The sequence below is a fragment of the Sus scrofa genome, chromosome 1 (assembly GCF_000003025.6).
Source record: "Sus scrofa isolate TJ Tabasco breed Duroc chromosome 1, Sscrofa11.1, whole genome shotgun sequence".
Taxonomy (NCBI): domain Eukaryota; kingdom Metazoa; phylum Chordata; class Mammalia; order Artiodactyla; family Suidae; genus Sus; species Sus scrofa.
In genome coordinates this window covers 207,452,313-207,469,963 of record NC_010443.5, presented here as the reverse complement: position 1 = coordinate 207,469,963, position 17,651 = coordinate 207,452,313, and the positions used below count along the sequence as shown (strand labels likewise).

General features: G+C 37.2%; 1 protein-coding gene across 1 annotated transcript in view; it reads right to left on the bottom strand.

The window, feature by feature from the left end:
• Nucleotides 1-17,651, bottom strand: part of TTC39B (tetratricopeptide repeat domain 39B) — a 143,409-nt gene that overhangs the window by 20,790 nt on the left and 104,968 nt on the right. Inside the window, 7 exon segments of the mRNA XM_021063500.1 lie at nt 3,199-3,290; nt 4,874-5,035; nt 6,452-6,511; nt 6,601-6,668; nt 7,652-7,760; nt 9,290-9,355; nt 11,006-11,111. Coding sequence (XP_020919159.1) covers nt 3,199-3,290; nt 4,874-5,035; nt 6,452-6,511; nt 6,601-6,668; nt 7,652-7,760; nt 9,290-9,355; nt 11,006-11,111 — 663 coding nt within the window.

Here is a 17,651-nt window from a genome sequence, read left to right as displayed (position 1 = left end):
GTGGTGTAGGTGGCAGATGTGGCTCAGATCTGGCGTTGCTGTGGCTGTGCTGTAGGCTGGCGGTTACAGCTCCAATTCAATCCCTAGCCTGGGAACATCCATATGCTGCAGATGGGGCCCTAAAAAGACCCCTCCCCCAAAAAAGCAAGGAATAAAAGAATAAGCTAAGGACACACGCCATATTTACAACCTTACTCTCAAAATTCTAAGAAATTCCAATTATAACATTCACAAGCATGTAAAAATGAGAACAGGATGGTGAGACTATGTGTTCCTAGGACACTTTGTAATACACAATGTTGTAAATGCGTCAAACAGGATCCCAAGAAAGAATTTATGGAAATATCCAATTATACCACTGAAAGAAAGAGAAAAAAAATTCCAATATGAAGACATACTGTTATGTGACATAGTGTTAACATTACTTCTGGGCATATTTTGGCATATGTATTTTTTTTTGCGCTGTACAGCATGGGGACCAAGTTACACATATATGTATACGTACTTTTTCCTCCCATTGTTGTGTTGCGATGTAAGTGTCTAGACACAGCTCTCAATGTTACACAGCAGGATCTCATTGTAAATCCATTCCAAGAGCAATAGTTTGCACCCATTAACCCCAAGTATATGTATTTTTTAATTGAGGTATAAGTGACAAATAACATTATGTTACTTTCAGGTATACAAAGGGTTATGGCTTTTAAACCAAAATACCCATCATTTAGTGTTAATTAACATCAGTGGAAGTGGAAATGTGAGGTAGGGGGTCGAGAGAAGGAGTCAGAAAGCATGCAGTGGACATGAAACCTTGTCGGGAAGCATCACAGAGCCTGTATGAAGAGAACATATTCATTTAGGGGACTCTCCTCTCTTTATACCAACAGATTAGATGCTATGGTACAGCAGATGTTAAGCCTTCTCCTGAACATAATATTGTTTACATATTTCACAGAAATTATTTCGATGTGTAGAAAATGTCCTTAGAAGTGGGAGGAAAGAGAAGGAGACTTAAAAGATCCCAATGTACCTTAATATTCCATTTCATTCCATTCATTGTTTGTGTGAGAGAACGAAATACATTTGACTAGTACGAGGGGCCATTGATCGACATGGCTTCCACTAATGTTGAGTCTACAGTTAGTATACATGGTTCCTATTTCTAAAAAGAGCTTCTTTAAAAGCAGGGCAAAAAATAGTCCTGGTCCTTCAAATTTGCCCTAAGTCTGAGGGTTCAACCAAGCCATTATTTCTCATTATGTGGACACAGAATAGAGTATCCCATATAAAAGTGCTTGTCATCAATTATGTTTGAAGAATGCAGTGAGGCCTCTCCATTCCTTATCTCCCTAATCTCCAGAGGTCACCACCTCCTTTCTACCACAGCCTCCCACCCCCACAGTCCTATCTTAGACCACTTCGTCACCTATAACCTTTCTACCTCAAAGCTCAAATTCAAGCACACTATCCTTTGAATGCTATTCTGCCTGGTACTTCCTCTAGATAAAACCAGTCATGCCATCTATGCTTTGGATTCTATCTCCTCTTGCCTTCTCAAGAGCCTTACAAATATTATCCCATTGCTCCCTTATCTGTGCAACTTCTCTTTCTCAACTGGATCCATCCCAGTGGTTTTGAGAATGCTCAGATCTCTTCCGTGAAACTCTTCTTTAATATATCATGCATCTCCCTCCAACTCTCTCTCTCAATCCCTTCCCCTTTGTAGTCAAAATTATCCAGGGATATTTTTATGCTCAACTCTCTTCATTTCTTTGTATCGCATTTATCTTTAGGCAACTCCAATCTGGTTTCCACCTCTGTTTCATAACCTCACCAGAACCTGCTCAGAATACCAGTGATCTCTGTATCACTAAAATACACTTTTCCTTATTTTTCAATGGAATTCTGTGTACTGGACATATCCTGGGACATAATTTGAGTAACCCTTGACATTTGCTTTCTTTTGATCTATATATAAAATGTAGCATCATGTCCCATCCACTATCAGCTTTCTTTTAGTTCTTTAAATGTGCAGTGCACCATCCTGCAACAAGTCCTCTCATAGGCTGTTCCCTTGGTCTGAAACTGAATCACCACAACTCCCCACTGCATGAGCACCTCCTTCTCCACCTTCAGACCTCACCTCAACTGCTATGCCCTCTATGCTTTTACATGCATCACCCCTCCCACTGGGGAATGGAAGGACAGTGGGGCGTGTTGGTGATGCAAGTATGACAGATTACTGCCCTGATAAATGGTAGTCCTAACCACTGAGAGAGGAAAGAATACCAGGTTTCCTTGGGAGTTTAAAATGCTTTGATCTATCTAAGTGAAGGTGGTAAATGGGAGTTGGATGGCTCTGGAGATCAGTCACAAAGTCTGAACCAGGGATTTAATTTGGCTTGGGTAAAAGTTCCTAAGACTGAGGTTCTAAGGCTGACCTTTGAAATAAAAGTACCAGAATTTAACAGCTGGAAAAAGTAGGATGAGCCTACAAACATACAAAGAAGGAATGGTGAGAGAAGTAGGGGTGAAAAAATCATGATGTATTATAATTTTGCATTTATTGTGTGATTATCTTACTGCTGTCTAGTCTACCATAAGATTAACTCCACAAGGATAGGAGCCATGACTGTTTATTCAACACTTAACACAGTAGCCTTCATACAGTAGGTGGTCAACATAAAGGTTATAGATAAATGGATATATGAATGAATGGATGGATGGTTGAAAGGATGAATGGATGGATGGATGGACAGATGGACACTGGTCTAAACAAAGTTAAACAAAGCACAGCATATCTTCTCAGAATTTTGGTTACACAAATGAAAAGTAAGGGTATGATATACCGTGTTTAAGTTTTTGTGATCAAAAATACTTTCCGCTTACAACAATGGTTAACAGCTTTTGCTAACAATACCATTTTAGGAGATCATGTTCAAAATGCAGGAGCAAAGCCCCAATGACAAAACAAACAATTATGTGCTCTTAAGACTCCCAATTACACTGGCATATCTGCAAAATTCTGCTGAAAGGATGACATTTTGACTCTCTGACATTTTTAAGAGTTTCTGTATCAAATGAACAAATAAAGAAATGGGAAGATGAAGCATGGGAGAGCACCAAGTGGAAAAGAAAGAAGTATTTGTGAGCTCCTCTACATATTCAGGATCATTGTTATAGAAATAGTGCCCCACTTACCTGAATAAAGTTACCACATCTTCTTTAGTTGCTTCCACATCATCCTCTGGAAGCATACTCAAAATTGCAGCTTTTAGGAACACATATGTTGCCTTGAGGAAAAGAAAAACAGCTAGTTAGAGAGCATCCCTAGGTACATGACATTTCTACCTTGCAAATCAGGAATGACCTACAAATTTTCCAGACAGAATATTTAAGAGTTATCAAAGATGAAAAAAGGAAATGAAGTCTTAGATTGCCTATTTCAAAGGAGATCAATAGTTTTCACCTAATTTTAGCCATTTTCCTATTATATACCTACAGTGTTCATGGATGAGAAAGTGGACGAAATGACTAAGAGATCATTATCTCATTCCTCCTAATTTCTCTGAAATGAATTAGAATTTTTTTTAAATTGAAGTATAGTTAATTTACAGTATTATAATAGTTTCAAGTGTCCAACAAAGAGATTCAATATTTTTATATATTAAACTCCATTTAAAGTTATTATAAAATATTGGCTATATTCCCTGCATATTACAAACTTGTATTGCATTTATTTTATATCTGGAAGTTTGTACCTCTTAATCTCCTTCCCCTATCTTGCCATACCTGTCAGAATGCCTATCATCAAAAAGACAACAAAGAATAAACGCTGGCAAGGATGTAGAGAAAGGGGAAACTCTAGTACACTGTTGGTGAGAACATAAATGGTACAGCAACTATGAAAAATACGATAAAGTTTCTTCAAGAAATTAAAACAGAACTACCATATGATCCAGCAAATGTACTCCTGGGTATATATCCAAAGACAATGAAAACGCTAATTCAAAAAGATATATGCAGCCCAAAGTCCACTACAGCATTATTTATAAAAGCCCAGATATATGGAAGCAAAGTAAGTGTCCCATCAACAGATGAATGGACAAGGAATTAATTCTGATAATTATGAAAAGCCTTGTCATCAGGGCATCAAAATCGACAAAAATTATCAGAATTATTGATATTTAATAATTTTTAAATATAAGTACATCTTCAGAGTTAAAAGAAGGGTAGTTTTTAAAACACATAGTAAATTGACAGAACACTGTAAAAAGTTGAAAAGGACTGGGTGGTTTTTAAAATACACAGTAAACTGACAGAACACTGTAAATACACTATAATGGAAAAAATAAAAATCTTTTTTTTTTTTTTTTTTTGTCTTTTGTCTTTTTGTTGTTGTTGTTGTTGCTATTTCTTGGGCCGCTCCCGCGGCATATGGAGGTTCCCAGGCTAGGGGTTGAATCGGAGCTGTAGCCACCAGCCTACGCCAGAGCCACAGCAACGCAGGATCCGAGCCGCGTCTGCAACCTACACCACAGCTCAGGGCAACGCCGGATCGTTAACCCACTGAGCAAGGGCAGGGACCGAACCCGCAACCTCATGGTTCCTAGTCGGATTCGTTAACCACTGCGCCACGACGGGAACTCCTAAAAAATCTTAAAAAAAAAAAAAAAAAAAAAAAAAAAAGCACATAGTGCAGAGGACTTAAGTACCTTAAACAACAGGTACTTAAGGCATACTTCCTCCTTTGAAGGATGTCTAAGTTGAGAAAACTATGTCAATATCATACTATTGCATAAACAGTCCTAAATGAAAATTATCCTGTACACTTATTAGCAAACAAATGACATTAATGAAAAGCACTGCACTTTACCTTGGACCATTTACTCTCTTTGCAAAGCAGATCTGAACAGTAATACGCCTCCATCCAGTTTTGTTGGAATACAAAAATCCACATCAGCTCCCAATAACAGAGATGGTGAAACTGTTTCCATTCTTCTTGAACTGAAATGCATTTTCGAAATATCTCTTGTGCCTATAAGTCAATTGCATAAAGCTGATCATCCAGATATTAGACAAGGAGATAATAACCTAATGGAAAAATACATAAAATACTTTGTACAAAAAGAACAAAATCATCACTCATTAAACCACTCAATATGATGATACATTCCTTTCCTTACATGCAACAATACAGTTAAATTCTGCCTCTGTATTTAACTTTTTGAGTGGGCTACAGAACTTGATAATGTAAGGATAACAATGTTCCTTCCTTAAGTAGGATATAAAATGCAAAAGTCCTTTAAGAAAAGACTGACAATAAATTCAGAATGTCTAGAAGGTAAAGTACACTTTAAACAAAGCTAAAGGCAATAGCCAGACTGGGAAAAAGGACTGCTACCTACATAAGGCAAAGAATTAACCTTTATACAGCAATTTTTTAAAATTCTTTAAAAAAAAATCAATGGGACAAATGCTAAAGATACAAATAAGAAATCAAAGGAAAGGATATATGAGTGACAAATGTACATATGAAGAAATTTTTAAATTGGAAATATAAATTAAAAAATTAGATCATCATTTTTCAGCTATCACAGTGGTAAAAATAAAACATAAATAATGACCAGAGTTGGCAAAGAGCATTGAAAACAAGTATTCTTATTATCTTTACAGGAGTTAAAATGGAATTGCCTTAAGTTAGGAGTGCAATTTCTCTGAATTTATCAAAATTCAAAAAAAATCTTTGACCTAGAAATCCTAGTTACCAGAATCTGTCTTATGTAACTATACCCTTGCACAGAAATATACACATAATAATGTTTACCACAGCATTATGTTTAGTTGTCAAATGTCTATCAGTAGTGGACCACTTTAATAAGTATAGTGTATCCATCTCATGGGTGAAACCCAGTCATCAAAAAGAATGAGGAAGATTTAGATATACCGACCTGGAAAGAAATCCAAGATGTATTGTAAGTAGGAAAAGTCAAATCAAGGAAAAATATATGTTTGACCCCACTTGTGAGGGAGAAAATTGTTTATGAGTATACTTATATGAAAGGCTCTTCACTCTTCTTCTTCAAGGTAATGAGTGAATGATTTCCTTTGATGGAGAGCACACCTGTAGTACAGTGGAGTCGTACCTTATACAGTGGCTAGATTTCGAGGTCAATATGTAACACCGAGATGGATAGCAAAGTTTTTTAAAAGTCCCTTAAATTGCCCACCTGTATTTCCATAGCCTACCCTGAATTGCCTCAGCTACTTTATGTATACATGTAGACTATATTCAGTAATTGACTACATAAAATAGAATGCATCCGTATAATGAAATGTTGTTTTTTTAGTTACATGCTTTCCCTTTCTTTCTGTCTGATGTGCATAGGTGAGTTTGCTCATGTGAAATGAGAGTGTGATGCAACTCCCCAAATGACCCCCTCAAATAAATTACCTCTTCTACATTCCCTTTCAGCAGCTCTATCCGGCCATGATAAAACAACATGAGGGAGCCCTGCGGAAGAAGGGAGAAACAGACTGGTCAATGGTTAATCCTGTTGATTGATTATGGGTTTGAAACAGACAACTGATTTCTAAGCATACATTTGGAAACTGCTGGAGGTAGGGTTCAAGGAGACTCTCAGCTTCCACAACATTCACTTCTCCTGTACCTAGAAATTTAACAGGAAAAGGTTCAGTCTTCACAAAACATGGTTGATATTTATAACGAATTCTCTAAATTTCATTAAAATATAGCAAAGACCTATTCATGGGAAAAATGACAACTGTCTGTTTCTCATTTCAATATTTGGGAAATAAAAGATGACAAGCCTCATCTATGAATAGTGTAATAAAACTCTAGGATAGACTAATTCTCAAGAATGGAGGTGGTTGCGGAGTTCCCGTCATGGTACAGTGGTTAACGAATCTGACTAGGAACCATGAGGTTGCAGGTTCTTCTATCCCTGGCCTTGCTCAGTGGGTTAAGGATCCCACGTTGCTGTGGCTCTGGTGCAGGCTGGCAGCTACAGCTCCAACTAGACCCCTAATCTGGGAACCTCCATATGCCGTGGGAGTGGCCCTAGAAAAGGCAAAAAGACAAAAAAAAAAAAAGAAAAAAAAAGGAGGTGGTTGCCTTCAATTTCTTTTTTTTAGCTACACACACAGCAAATGGAAGTTCCCAGGCCAGGAGTCGAATCCAAGTTGCAGCTGTGACCTACAGCACAGCTGCAACAGCAATGGATCCTTAACCCACAGCAATGGGCCAGGGATGGAACCTAAACAGAGACAACACCAGATACTTAGCCTGCTGCAGCACAGTGGGAATGCCTGCCTTCAATTTCTAATTGAAATTTCCAGTTTTATCAGCAATATGAATGTATTTTAACTCCAAATTTAATTTTCTGCCAAAAATAGACCACTTTAATAAATTTTTAGAATTTTTTTTAGCTGGGAATATATTTTAAAAAATGCTCCATGAAAGAAAACCTCCACCTCCTCCACCAAAAGTTACTAAGACGATTATCACTATTTTCCATTTTTACTCAAAAATAGTAAATATAGACTACTAGCTCTTACTGATTTTTCTAAATTTTTACTTACTCAGATGAAAGGTAATGAATTTTCAATGATGTAAAACATAATTAGTCCTTACCAAGTATGAGGGAGATATAAGTGTGAAAAGCTAGTATAGTTAGGCAGCATAGTGGAGACCTCATGCTTTTTCCTAATGCGCCTTCCCGTAGCTGCTGGATGCCCAATTCCTGTGGGAATTAAATGCATTTTAGAATGAAAATAACATGATTGAAATGTCATATTCAGATACTTTAAAATGCTGGTTCATGTAACTTCACCATCCCTGAAGTTGGGGTTTATTTTTCAAGAACTTAGAAAAGCTCTAATGTCTAACTAGAAACAAACTTTACATTTTAAACTGGCCTAAGACAATCTCACACATTCTTTATATCATGTGTTCCTAAGGAGAGAAAAATGAAGAGCTCATTTTTCAGAAAATGCTATATTTCTCTTACATAAATATTAATTTATTAAAATATTCTGAGGATCTAGGTACAAAACATTCTGGTGGACACAAATAAACATGGTTCTGTGTTTTCAAAGATCTTTCCATTACATAAGAAAGGCAGTATATGAACACATCATTTTATTAGAATATGGTAAAGGCCCTAAGAAAGATACAGAAACAATTCTGAAAGCTAGGAATACTTCAGCCTTGTTGGAAGAAGATAAGGGAAAGCTCTGTGGAAAAGGCAATATGTATCTCAAACTTAATGGATGGAGAGACTTTCAAGAGACATTATTGGGAAGGATGCTGGTTGGGGAGGACATCCAAAAGAAAGACAAGCAGAAGCATGGAAACAGAAAAGCACAGAGTCTATCAGGAACATTGGGGAAGCAAAAAGTATGGGTAGTAAGACTAGAATCAGGACATAGGACTCTTAAATTCATGCTACAGTTTGGACATTACTCAAGGGGCAACTTGGAGCCACCAAAGAAAGAGAGTAGAAGATGAATGGTCCAGTGGACAGAAATCATGAAATACAGAGTCTGAATAGATAGATCATAACATTAAGGGATCACCATAAATAAGTAATAGCTTATGAAGAACCTGGAGAGTAGAATAAATAGGGGAAAAGTCAGAGCTTCTGGTACTGTTCTCATACATTTCTCAAAATTTGCTCTACTGATTAACAGGAACATCTTTTGCAATTAGGCAACTCAGGTAATAGCATATTGAGTGTTGTGATTAATAGATGTTATACACTATGAAAATAGCCAAACAGAAATATAACCAAACAAAACTCATGGAAAACAAATTTCCTTGCTTAGTTTTACAGTGAAACTTGTAAAACCACAAGAAAACCCAAAATACAGCAACTATACTTCATCCGTATGAATCATAAAATGTTAGACATGGAAATCTTGCCTAATTTCCTGATTTTGCGGTTAATTCTGGGGCTGAAAAATTATTAAGGAAGCATATTTTAACCTCAAAAGACTACTAAAGATCCAGCAAACAGCAATATTAGTAATACGTAAACTTTAATCCCAGGATTTAGATAACAAAGATGCAAATTTCTAACTTTGAATAGAAATACCACCACTAACTCCTGAAAAATATGATTAAGACCCAATACCTCTTTATTGTTCTGCAATCAAATTGCCAATAATTTTCACGCTAGTTATGTTATAAGTACATGCTGTATTTCCCTCATTTTCAATAAATAATTTTTTATCTTCCCTGTCAAAATTAAGAAAAAAATTAATTTTGTACCCTATTTCCAGAAAATCCTATAAATTCTAGTAGTCTGATAATCCGTGCTGGTAAAAGGGACAGCATCTATAAGAGAAAAAAACAAAAAAAACAAAAAACACAAGTGTATTTATGTGTTAGCATAAATAATTGCAGATAAATGTTAAATTCTAAATAACTTAAAGTTCTAATGAGTCAGTAATATAAAAAATTAGAACCAAGTTTAAAGCACTAGATATGCCTCAATCAGTACATACTGTACCTACCATACTCATTACTTGTGAATTAATTTCATTAGTTAAGACAATACACTCAAAAAATTAAAAACAAAAGAAGAAAATCTAGCCTTGGAGTTTACACTGTGGCTCAGTGGATTAAGAATCCAACATAGTGTCCATGATGATGCAGGTTCAATCCCTGGCCTTGCTCAGTGGGCTAAGGATACAGTGTTGCTATGATTGTGGCATAGGCTGGCAGCTGCAAGCTCCTACTTGACCCCTAGCCTGGGAATTTCATATGTCGCAGGTGTGGTCTTAAAATAAATAAATAAATAAATAAATAAATAAATAAATAAATAAAAATAAACAAACCAAAAAAAACTGGGCTTTTCAAGATGCTCTAAAGAATACCTGCTCCTTTCATGTACTGATAAAAAATGATGAGAAGGTTAAAATTATTGCCCATTTCCAAACAAGGTTTCTTTTAGCCTCTGTTTCTAAAAAGCAAAAGCCTGTTGTATTCTTCATGATACCCAGGCATGCCCCAGAAGTGGAGAGCTACAGCATCCTAGGCCCTCTCTGGGACATTCCTGAAGAGTAGGATGAAGGGAAGTCCTCCCAGGGCTGAAATTTGAGCAGCACACCTGGTTGTTCAATTCGCTTGGAAGGAGGTACAGCCATACATGTAGTTATAAACCAACCAATTCATGGGTGGTAGCCAAAGGTTTGTTTGGATGGTCAGGGACTTAGAAAGAACATGATGGGGAAATCGACAACAAGAAGCTCTGGGGAAGAGGTATGTGGATAGACCTCTTTGAATGCGCAAAAAATGTGAAGATATGTGTGTCCTACATGAATATTCGCCAAAGGCTGACCTCAGCAGAGGAGGATTTAAATAACCCAGTGGGTAGGGTGATCCATTCTTTGGACGGAAGTCAGCCTCTCTCCTCAGCCATTTTTGTCTTCAGTCAATGGGCTCATGAACTAAGTGGCCATGGTAGTGTGTATACTTAGAAAAGGGATTCCCTTTTCTAATTAATTTTCTCACCAATTCTAGTCAAATCTTACTAAAGTATCAAAATCTCTAAATAATATATCAGAATAGAAATCCACTCAAACTCTTCATCTCCTTCAGAGCATTATCATTTCTTAGGTTATATTGTTGCCTCACCAATTTTCAAATCCAGAGCTGCCATTGCTCTAGCAACAATATTTCTGATTTAGAAATGGCACTGAATTTCAAGCTCCTTTATACCAAAAAAAATTACTAGTCCATTTAGAGTGCTACATGTTTCCCTTTATTATATAATCCAAAACTACTCTGAGCATATACAGAACATTACAGAAAACTCTGGCCAAAGCCCTCACTGAGTCACAATACGTGAAAACTGATCCCACTCTAGCCACCTGCCAACCAAACCCAGGCAGCTGTTCGGGATGAGGTTCATATGCAGTAGAGAAGGCAGTGAAAACCTAATGTTCTTTTACAAAAGATTCCAGTTGCTTTATCATCACTTACCAGATTAAAGGCCCCTATTCCAAGCTTGACACCCCCTTCAAACTCATTGAGGAATTGCTGTCCACCTTTGTTCTTCTGAATTACATGCAGGATAGAAAGACATTCTCTAGATTAAAGAAAACAGTTATACTTTGTTTACCATGACTCTGAAAACTAAGGTTCAATCAAATTTCACACTTACAATATCATAAAATAAGTGTCATAAGCCAAAATGCAAGAGAATTTTTAAGTGGAGATATAAGTGGAATTTTAAGAGATGCTACTCTTAGCATCATCAGAAGTAGATGATGTTTACTCTTAAGGCCACTGGATAATAACCATTCAGAATGATTTCTACAGTGTTTATCAGGACTGATCTTTCTGGGCCTAAAGCAAAAGAGGATTCAAACATTGGCAAGCATGACTCAGGAGCCACAGGACCTCAGTTTCCAGCGATGTGCTGGAGGAGTGCTCAGTCTCTCAGTGGCTGTGCACAACTCAGCTACCTACCTTCCACTGAGTAACTGAGAGGCTACTGACAAAAAGATTTTAATTTCCATGTGATCATCATGGTCTCAAATATACCAAATCCATTACAACCTGCAACTAGGACAGGTTAAAAGAGGCAAGCAAACTCCGTCCCAACAACCCACAACTATCCTCTTACTTTTCCCTCTTCCAGCCAAGCAAATTTTTCTGATTTCTCACTTTAATTACTTTTCTATGCATTTCTCCCTTTGCTTCACATATCCAAAAGGCAAATAATTAGAGAACCACAGATGAAAACAATGACAAAAATGGAAAAATCGACAATAAGCAGAAATTGATTATCAAATTGACACTTTTTTTTTTTGTCTTTTTTGCCATTTCTTGGGCCGCTCTCGCGGCATATGGAGGTTCCCAGGCTAGGGGTCAAATCGGAGCTGCAGCTGCCAGCCTAAGTCAGAGCCACAGCAACGCGGGACCCGAGCCACGTCTGCAACCTACACCACAGCTCATGGCAATGCCGGATCGTTAACCCACTGAGCAAGGGCAGGGATCGAACCCGCAACCTCATGGTTCTTAGTCGGATTCGTTAACCACTGCGCCACGGTGGGAACATTTTTAAAGGTAATAAGAAACATAGATATTATGCAAACAATTTTAGGAGGTTATTAAGGTTTAATGAGGTTATAAGAGCAGACTCCTCATCTGATAAGATTAGTGTCCTTATAAGAAGAGCACCATCTCTCTCTGTCATGTGAGGACACTATGAGAAGGTGGCTGTTTGTAAGCCAAGAAGAGAGCCCTCACCAGAACCCGATCATGCTGGTACCCAGATCTTGGACTTTCGACCTCCAGAACTGGGAGGAAATAAATCTCTATTGCTAAGCCATCCAACAGTTTGTTAGGAGGCCTGAGCTGAAGACAAGGAACAAGCTAAATGACAACCCAAGGAAGCCACCAAACAAATCTACGCATATACTGCAGGACAAATGGATTGGGATTTTCAACAATCATAAATATAGAGACTCTTCTATATGTACTTAATGAACATAAACACTGGATGCATAAGACAGTCTTGGGTTGGATCCTGGTGCTAACATACTAGCAGTAAAAGACACTTGGGACCGACTGGCAAAATCTGAAGATGGATTATTAAGTATTACATGAAATGAAGGTTTATTAACATGAAAAAGGAAAGATCACTAACCGAAAAGAGCACATTATTAAAAAGTACATATAGGATGATCCCATTTTGGTTCTAAAAATACATATATATTTTAAAATAAAGATATATATATAGATATATAGATGTATCTTTAGTTAGGTGTGGAAAATATTCTGAAAGAATACATACTAAGTGTTAACAGCCATAATCACTGGGCAATAAGTATATGGGGTATGTATGTGTGTGGATGTGTTTGTTTGTTTGTTGTCTTTTTGTCTTTTTAGGGCGGAGGTTCCCAGGCTAGGGGTCCAGTTGGAGTTGGAGCTGCCAGCCTATGCCACAGCCACAGCAATGAGAGATCCAAGTCACATCCACAACCTAAACCACAGCTCATGGCAATGCAAGATCCTTAACCCACTGAGCGAGGCCAGGGATTAAACCCACATCCTCACGGATGCTAGTCAGGTTCGTTAACCACTGAGCCACAACAGGAACTCCTGTATGTGTTTTAATGTATGCTCATCCACACTGTGCTATTTTCCAAAATAGATAAGCCACTTTTGCGATCAGAAGCATTATTTTAATTTTTTTAATGGAAAACAATGTCAGCAAAGGTAAGAACAAATAGGCACATTCATTTACTTCTGGTGAAATGGTAGCTATAGTAAAGAAGTTGGCAAACTATTGGAACATAGTCACATGTATGTAGACTAGACTTACAGTCTACAGCTATTTACACCCTGCAGTCATAGAGCTGAGTAGGTGGGACAAAGATCATATGGCCCATAAGCCTAAACACTTAATGTCTGAGTTTTTTGGGTTTTGTTTTTGTCTTTTTTTTGCCTTTTCTAGGGCCGCTCCCTGGGCATATGGAGGTTCCCAGGCTAGGGGTCGAATCAGAGCTGTACCTGCCGGCCTACGCCAGAGCCACAGCAACATGGGATCCAAGCCGCATCTGCGACCTACACCACAGCTCACGGCAACACTGGATCCCCAATCCACTGAGCAAGGCCAGGGATCGAACCTGCAACCTCATGGTTCCTAGTCGGATTCGTTAACCACTGAGCCATGAAGGGAACTCCCTGTCTGGTATTTTAAGAAAAAGTTTGCCAACCTAACTATCCTTCAGAATAACTTTGCAATATATATCAGAAATCTTAAACCCATGAGTACCTGTGACCCAACAAATCTAATTTGATTATAAGGAAATGGCATGGATACACACAAAACCTAACCTATGAGGAGAAATATTGTATTACTACCTATAATGAAAATGTATAAACAAACTAAACAGGCAACAACAGAAATTAGTTAAGAAGACAGTTGTATGCATGCAGACATTTATACATACACATGTGGTACAATCACATATTGGAAAAATTATGCAGCCCTTAAAAGCCATGATGAATTAAAAATATTTAACAACCTAAAATTTTCCTACATGAAGTAAGAAAGCAAACTCCAAAATGACACAAAGCATACTATTCCATTATATAAAAAGATAATTGCATATGCTTATAAATATGCATCAAAAACTCAAATGTCAGAGTTTCCATCATGGCTCAGTAGGCTACGAACCTGATATAGTATACATGAGGATGCTGGTTTCAATCAGTGAGTGATCTGGTGTTGTCGCAAGCTGCAGCATAGGTTGCAGGTGCAGTTTGGATCCAGTGTTGCTATAGCTGTGGTACAGGTCTTCAGCTGTGGTTCCAATTCGACCCCTAGACTGGAAATTTCCATATGCCACAGGCATGGCCCCAAAAGGAAAAAAAAATTAAATTTTTAAAAATCTCAAATATCAAAATAACAACAGGATGGCAGGATGTGGATATGATGGTCAGAGCTCTTTCTTAATCAAAATGTAAATGTTCTATTTTGATGATAATAGATAGTTGTTAGAAAATTTTCAAATCTTATGGAAAAAGCCTTTGAGCCCCTACACAAACACCCTGTGGAGAGATGGTCCCTGTTAATAGCCTGGTACATAATCCACTTGTAGTTTTTATGCTTTACTAAGAATGCAGTCTTGGAGTTCCCAGTGTGGCTCTATAGTAACAAACATGACTAGTATCCATGAGGATGCAGGTTCAAACCCCGGCCTCACTCAGTCTGTTAAGTATCCGGCATTTCTGCAAGCTGTGGTGTAGGCTGCAAGTGCCTTTAGGATCCTGCATTGCTGTTGCTGTGGCACAAGCTGGCAGCTGCAGCTCCGATTCAACCGCTAGCCTGGGTAGCCTGGGAACCTCCATATGCCGCAGGTGCAGCCCTAAAAAGCAAAAAACAAGAAAAAAAGAATGCAATCTTTAAAAAACAAATTACATGACTAAATGTGTTTAATGTAAAAAAAAATGCATTATATGATTAACGGGATCATATAATGTATACTGTTCCATAAGTCATACTGATGATTTTCCATGAAAATGCATGAAAATTACCTTACTCTTTTTTAACAGGTGCCTACTATTTCATTCTGTGGAATATTTTACTGAGCCAAATTCCTATTCTTAAATTTTCAAGTTGTTGCAAAATTTTCCATATTATAAACAATGCTGATAAGAGTGTTCTTGTTCATTCATCAAGTATTTTTCCTACATTAAGTACTATAACTATAGTTTTATCATCCTGTTTCTTTTTTTTTTATGGCCACAGCCATGGCATACGGAAATTTTCAGGCCAGGGATTGAATCTAGCTACAGCAAATCTGAGTAAGGTCAATAAAGTAGTTAACAAAATGGCATCAATGTTAGTTTATACTGTTTACACTGTTTGTACTGTTAATTATACTGTGGTTTTACAAGATGTTAATATTCGTATATTGGAAGAATATATGAAAATTCTTTGAAAAATTCTGAAATTAATTCAAAGTGAAAAAAATAAAAAGTAAAACACAGGTTTAAAGGCTTATGTATTTTAGGACTATAAAAATACCTTCCTATATTTTTGTGTGTACTCTTTTAAAATATTGTAATATTAAATCTGTAAAGAGTGTATCATTTACATAGCCTTTTTTCCCTCAAAACAAAGAGACAGTTTCTCCCAAAACCATTTATTAAAGTACCCATCTTTCCCCATTGTTTTTAGAGACTTATGTACATATAGGTTTTTAGCATGCTTTTGAATTCCCAAGCAACTGTGTATGTTTTTTGGGCATACACACATACCACACACACACACACACACACACACACACACAGTTCCAAAACTCTATGTTCCATTCCACTGATGCATATTTCTGTGCCATTATAAGACAATTTTAATTCTTTCAGTTTTAAAATTTTGATGACTGAAAAAGCAATCAACTCTTTAACATTCTTTTACATCTTCTAAAAAATACTTTAAGAGGAAAAATAAAAACAATATGTCAGCTTCCCAAAATCCACCCCCTCTCTAGGATTTTGAATGGAATATAACTTTATGAAATCATTTTGGGTAAAAGCATCTATTTTAATACTAAATCTTGGTTCTGCTTCTAGTAATGGCAAGGTTGCTTATATTATATTAACATCCCCACAGATAACAATCATAAACTCTAGACAAAATACATAATATATATTTTAAATACATTCGCAGGGACTGGAAAGTAGTGGGGAATAATAGGAAATTGTAGAAGCATTGAACTTTGAGAAAAAGGGAAAAACTCTTGAAAGGACTTTACACTTATATGGCTAGTCGTAGACATCTATGTAGTGACTTCACAGTACACTCAGTGTGGAGTACCTAGAACTTAAACAGAAGCCCACAGTCTTATTGGCTTAAAAAGAAGTACAAAGTCCAAATCTGCCATAGCAGCTGTGAAGTAATGGGGAAATTTTCAGAGGGGAGAACCACTTAGAACGGAAACATCAAAATCGGTATTAAAAGTCCATTCAAATTCTTCACTGATTCATGAACTATGTGAGCACTAGGAAGACTCTAAAAAAAGGCTAGGACAGGACAGAAGAAATAACAGAGCCAAGATTTCAGATGCTTCCCACTATCAGAGAGTAAGAGTGTGGACTCTAAGTCTAGTCAAGTTAAATCCTTCCTAGAACAAAAATGAGCACTCTTCTGAGGAAGATAACAGAACCTAGAGTCTCTACAATGCATCACAATCTATGTACAATTAAAAAATTACTGACTTGAGGAGTTCCCATCATGGCTCAGTGGGTAATGAACCCGACTAGTAACCATAAGGATGTGGGTTTGATCTCTGACCTCACTCAGTGGGTTAAGCATCCAATGTTGCCATGAGCTGTGATGTAGGTTGCAGACACAGGCCAGCAGCTACAGCTCTGATTCGACCTCTAGCCTAGGAACTTCCACATGCCACGAGTGTGGACCTAAAAGTAAAAATGAAATACTACTTATTCATATTTACACACAATGAAATACTACTCAGTCATAAAACAGAACAAAATAATGCCATTTGTAGCAACATGGATGGAACTACAGACTCTCATACTAAGTGAAGTGAGTGAGAAAGAGAAAGACAAATACCATATGATATGACATATCTGGAATCTAATATATGGCACAAATGAACCTTTCCACAGAAAAGAAAATCATGGACTTGGAGAACAGACTTGTGGTTGCCAAGGGGGAAGGGGAGGGAGTGGGATGGACTGGGAGTCTGGGGTTAATAGACGCAAACTATTGCGTTTGGAATGGATAAGCAATGAGATCCTGCTGTATAATACTGGGAACTATATCTAGTCACTTATGATGAAGCATGATAATGTGAGAAAAAGGAATGTATATGTGAATGCGTGTGCCTAGGTCACCTTGCTGTACTGTAGAAAACTGACAGAACACTGTAAACAAGCTATAATGGAAAAAAATTAAAATCACTAAATAAAAAGAAATACTGACTTGAGAACAGAAAAATATGATACACAGTCAAGAGAAAAAGCAGGCAATAGACATCAGCCCTAAGTAGCCCAGATGGTGAAATAAGATACAATTGGAAAAAAAAAATTTTTTTAATGAAAAACACCTCAGTGGCCTATTGAACAAAATCAGGTTGATAACATGTAA